Below are 5,493 nucleotides of genomic sequence, written 5' to 3' on the forward strand. Positions count from 1 at the left end.
TGGAGCGAGAGCACTTCTGGAAGATCATTAATGCTTTCCGCTACTACGGGTAAGGAACCCGTGGCGGACCCCCGCCCAGCCCGTCGGGGCGCCAGCTGGTTGGGGCAGACCCACCGGAACAGTGGCCCAGTCGTGCTCGCCTTCCGGCCGCCACGCCTTCCAGGCACCCCGACCTGGCCGCCTGTGCTGACCTCGGGCCCCTAAGTCACCTTGTACCACCCAGCCCCTCCCGGCCCTGCACACCCGCGTGTCTGCCGCGCCGTCTGCTGCTCAGCATCGTGTCTTCCGACCTCAGAATCGTGTTAGCTCTCTCCCTCGTCGGCTAAAGGTTTGCCTTTGAGGCCGGTAGGGGTGACCGAAGAAGTGCTCTAACCATTTCAGATAGAAGAGGGTGGTGGTAAAATTGTCCAGTGCTGGGCCTGACTGGCATGACTCACATGTGTTGTCGGTGACCTCCAAACTGAACCCACCGAGGCCGAGATAACCTACACCTACACGTGGGATGCCGAAGGACGGATTTTCCCAAACTTGTTGCCAGTTCTTGTAAGAGCAGTTTACGATTTCCACCCCATCCCTCTTGGCGCTGTGGTGAGCGATTGAATGATGCCTCTCAAGGTCTTTTAATTGGCTGATAAAGAGTCTGGATAGTCTAAATTTTGCAAATTATTGAGGGGGATGAGAGAAGACCCCGTGAGAGGGGCCTGTTTTGTGTCCTTTCATTCTGCCAGTAGGATCTTTAAGTCTGTTTCTCATTCATTCATAGTACAGCCATCTTCCGCATGTCCACGTTTCTTCTAGATAGAAGGTAAAATAAGGTAACCACAAAAGTATAATTCACAGGTCTGAAAGAGACCCAGATCAAGTGGATTTTCAGGTAAGGGTAACACTTGTTCATGTAAGAGAAAGGGCCGTCCACCAGTGACTGTTCTTAGTCTCAGGTTGGAATCAGGTATAGGCATGACCTCTCCTCTAGGAAAACTTCCCTTAGATAGGCTCCTGTTGTGCTTTGTGCAGACTTTTAAAAGCATTGTGTATTTCATTTGTATTATCGTTGTTCATGCATATAAATATCTTGACTGTGACCTTCTCAAGGGCAGGGGCTGAGCCCTATTTATTTTTATTCCACCAGTGTTTGGCATGGCTTGTCAAAGCTCTATTTTTAACAAATAGAGCAAATAGTAGCAAAGAATTACATTTATCATTCCCAAATAGTCTGTCAGTTTTTATCTGATGGTTCATTTAGTATTCTGAATTTAGAAGCTTGCTTAATAAAAGTTTAAAGTTATTTAGCGTCTAATTACTTCTGTGCAAGAACTTTCTTGAAGTTCAAAGATCTTGATGAATGGACTAATTAAACGGGGGATCAGGGAACCAGGGACTGACTGCATTATTTAAGGAACCCAAGAGGGAATTAGTAGTTTGGGTATTTTGTTTTATCAGATTTAGTAGCAACAGAGAGGGGAAGGCAGACTGTCAGAGAATTGAATTTCATGCACAGAGTGTGCCTGGAATAGCCATACATTGAGGGGAAGCAGCTGATGTAAGAGCTGAGTGGTGAGGTGCAGAGAAGTATACATTTTGCTATTGAAAAATCTAGAAAGAACATTGGTTAATATCTCGGACTATATGGGGCCAGCAGGTGGCGTGGTGGTTGGGGCGCTGGACTCCCAGATGGCTGATTGCGGTTTGAGTCTCAGACCTGGCGTCTTGCTTTCTCACTTTCTCTCGCTCTCTGGTCAAATTAAAATATGTAAATAGAATAAATGAAGGTAAATGAAATAATTCTTTAAAAAAAAAACTATCTTGGGAATACAGTGGACCCAGTTAGTTAAATGTGTGTAATTGTACCCAGCTTTAATAGGACTGATTTAGAATTTGATACTTACGGTTAGGTATCTGATGGACTTATGTAGAGCTTGGGGAAGGTTTAAGTCTGGCGCACAGACCTCAGTGTGGCTATGTAGAAAAGGGTGCTTGTGTGGGGATACTTGTGGTCACGATGCTCTTTGCTGATAACTGTATCAAAGCTGAACCTTTTCTCCTTCACCAGTTCAGTGTGATACTGAGGACATTTTCATTTTTAAAAAAATCCTTTTGTTCACATGTACTGTCTTGATGAAACACTTCAAATTCCAGGACTGAAAAGCTGTATAACACCAAAAATACACAGGCTCTTTCAAAAAGTTCATGGAAAGTACATATCATGAAAAAACTGCTTGAATTTCCTGTTTTTGCACCAAAATAAACTTGTGCTGTAATTCCACTTAAAGTCTCCTCATATGCTTAAAAGTGTCACTTGAGACCAGCAGATGGCATAATGGTCATGTCCCTGGACTCTTACATGGTCAACTGTGGTTCAAGTCCCATACATGGGGGCTTTAAACTCACACTGGGCACATGTGCGTGTATGCCTAAGATCCTGAGAGGAGAATGGAGAAGGGATTGAGGTGTGGCCATCCCTCCTGGGGGGTTATATCTCGCTTCCTGTCTGTTGTCTTTCCACCAAGCAAAAATCTATGGTAAAGAAAAAAGGGTCACTTAAAGGTTAGGGAAACAGCATTGTAAAACACATTGGATTATTACATTCCAGCATTTTGTGATCTAAATAGCATTGTCCAGTATCATGCCACTCTTCACATCTAGCTGAATTTAAGCTTAATTTAAATTTGCAGACTTTAAAGTTAGTTGCTCAGTCTCGGTAGCCACATTTCAGTAGCCACAGTGTAGCTAGTTTCTGCTGTATTGGACAGTGCAGATAACAGTTTTTCCACCCCTGAATAGATTCTGATGGACAGTCTGTACTAACCATTTAGCAAGTACTTCTAAATTTTGGAGGGTTTAGTTATTGCTAAATGTCTTAATTAATTGGTAGGTTTAGGGGGCCAACAGGTGGCACCATCTCATGTAGTTGACAGTGGTTCAAGTCCCAGACCTGACAGCTTGAAACATCTTGAAAGACCTTGCCAGGTGCTTTATAAAGCCACCAGGTCTCGGACTTGAACAGCGGTCGACTATGTGGCAGTTCAGTGATGTAAGCATTATGCCATCAGCTGGTCCCAATTTTTTTAAATGGGTTCTAATTTTGTGATTTCTATAGATTTTGTTCAGATAGCATTCTGATTAAGGTGAAAATGGGTATAGCCCTTTTGTACTGAATGGCAAAAATGTTAGTCCTAAAACTACTCTTGTTATGAATGAAGATACCTCAGCACATAGAAAATATGGTCATTCATTGCTTAGTGACAGAGTCCTTTCCGATAACTTGTCATTATGTGACTGTCAGCGTCTGTTTACACACGTGCAGAGAGTGGAGCCTACTGCACACCTAGTCTATATGGTATTATCTTGGGGACCACCATCATGTATGCAGTTGTTGACCGAAACATTGTTGTACAGTGCTTCCCTGTACTATAATTGAAAAATGAAAAATCTATTTGGAAACATCTACTTTTAGAATAACAGGGTGATTTTTTTTTTTTTTAATTGAGACTAGAGCTCATTTTACAGATGAGAAGATAGGCATATAAAACTATGAGCAACTTGCCCAGAGTTATACTATCAAATTGTGCTGGAGTCTGACCTGAAAACCACAATTACTTATAAAATTTTACACTGTATTGGGGGCTAGCAGGTGACGTAGTTAAGGGCACTGGACTCCCACATGGCTGAGCACAGTTCGAGACCCGGACCTGGTGGCTTGCTTTCTCACTTTCCCTCTCACTTTCCCTTTCTCCACCTCCCTCTCCCCTCTCTCATTCACTCTGTCCCTCTCTGGTCAAATTAAAATAAACAAATAAAGTTGAATAAAATAATTCTTTTTTTTTTGGAAAAGTTTTTGGTATAGGGCATGTGCACTCACCAGAAAGACAGAGACAGACCGAAAGTAAGAAATCAGCCTCCCTACCCCAGGTGGGGGGATTGCCATGCCACAAACCCTTCTCCACTCTGGATCTTGGGCACACACACACATGCGCCGGGTGTGAATTTAAGCCATCGGGTCTGAGACTCGAACCATAGTCGGCTACAAGGGAGTCCAGTGACATAGCAATTACACCAACTGCTGGTCCCATGAATAAAATAATTATTTAAAAAAATTCTTTTTTGCCCTGTATTAATAAGGAGTGATACTAGTAAGACAACTTTAGCCTTAGGTATTTAATACAGATTTTAAATGAAGTAATATGACAGTCTATACTTTTTTTTTTTTTTTTGAGAGAGAGTTTTTTTTTTCTTTAGAGCGCATGCGCTTGCCAGGGAGACAGAGATAGAGAGACAGAAAGTGATAAATCACTCCCCGGCCGGGAGGGTGTGGCTATGCCGCAATCCCTTCTCCATTCTCCTCTTGGGATCTTGGGCACGCACGCACACGCATCCGGCGTGAGTTTAAGCCACCGGGTCCGGGACTTGAACCATGGTCGACTACATGGGAGTTCAGCAACATAGCCATTACGCTAACTGCTGGTCCCACAGACTATACTTTTGATAAGGTATGTTTTCTTAATTGAATTTCTAGGGTTGTTTATCTATTGAGTTATTGGAAAAAGCATGATATATTTTTCTGTCTTTCTTGCAAAAATATATCATGCCTTTTCCAACCACCCAATAGTACAGAGTAAATAGGTATATGACCATGACCCTTGGCTCAGACCCAGTATGGCCTCACCCTGATGAAAAGTGACTGGATCAGAGTTGAGAGGGGTCACTGCCTATACCAGCTTTCTAGAGAGAGCTGGAGACAGATACTCTTGAGGAAAATGACTCTGGGTGCACACTCTTACCTCACCCACCAGAGGATGTGGCCTCCTGGGGTCCAAACAAGAGAGAGTCTGATGTTTGTAAAACACTGCTTTAAAGCAGTGTCAGCAGAGTTTCTTAAAAGGGCCAGGCATTAAATATTTTGGGCTCTGAGGGCCAAGTGGTATCTGTTACAGGTCTTCAACTCTGCCCTTATGGTTTCAGAAGCAGCCGTAGGTAGTATACAAGCAGATGGGTGTGGCTGTGTTCCAGCAAGACTACAGAACCACCACGTAGCCTGTGGGCTGTAGTTTGCCCACTCCTGCCTTAAAGCATATTGATAATGTAAGCATTTCCAGGATGTTGAAGTTTGCCTCAATTTAATAGGATAGTAAGGATCAGACTATGTTCTCAAATTTGGTTTAAAAAAAACAAACAAGAACACTTATTTTAGGAGTGTCATGGGCTTGTATGTCATTGGCAGTTTTACACATCGTTAAATGACCCAGGATAAGGAATATGCACATCTCATCCTACTGTGTAGTTATTTCACTCTGTATCAGCAATCAGCAGCTCTTCTGACCAGTCTAGAACTCAAACTCCACGCAACCATCGGTAATAGTCTCCATAGAGAACTGAAAGCCACATCTTGGCATTATTGCTTACTTTTTATGTAAGCTGAAATAGGGAGACTCAATAGTGACAGTGATGAGACTTGTATTTTGGAAGGATTCGTGTGACTAGAGGTGGCAGTAGGGA

General features: G+C 43.0%; 1 protein-coding gene across 1 annotated transcript in view; it reads left to right on the plus strand.

Annotated features, from left to right (window-relative positions):
* CARNMT1 (carnosine N-methyltransferase 1) overlaps positions 1-5,493 on the plus strand; it is a gene marked incomplete in the record, with an annotated part of 44,959 nt that overhangs the window by 327 nt on the left and 39,139 nt on the right. Inside the window, 1 exon segment of the mRNA XM_006155327.3 lies at positions 1-49. Within this exon segment, the coding sequence (XP_006155389.2) occupies positions 1-49 (49 nt within the window).

The sequence above is a fragment of the Tupaia chinensis genome, unplaced genomic scaffold (assembly GCF_000334495.1).
Source record: "Tupaia chinensis unplaced genomic scaffold, TupChi_1.0 Scaffold000447_1, whole genome shotgun sequence".
NCBI classification, from domain to species: Eukaryota; Metazoa; Chordata; class Mammalia; order Scandentia; family Tupaiidae; genus Tupaia; species Tupaia belangeri.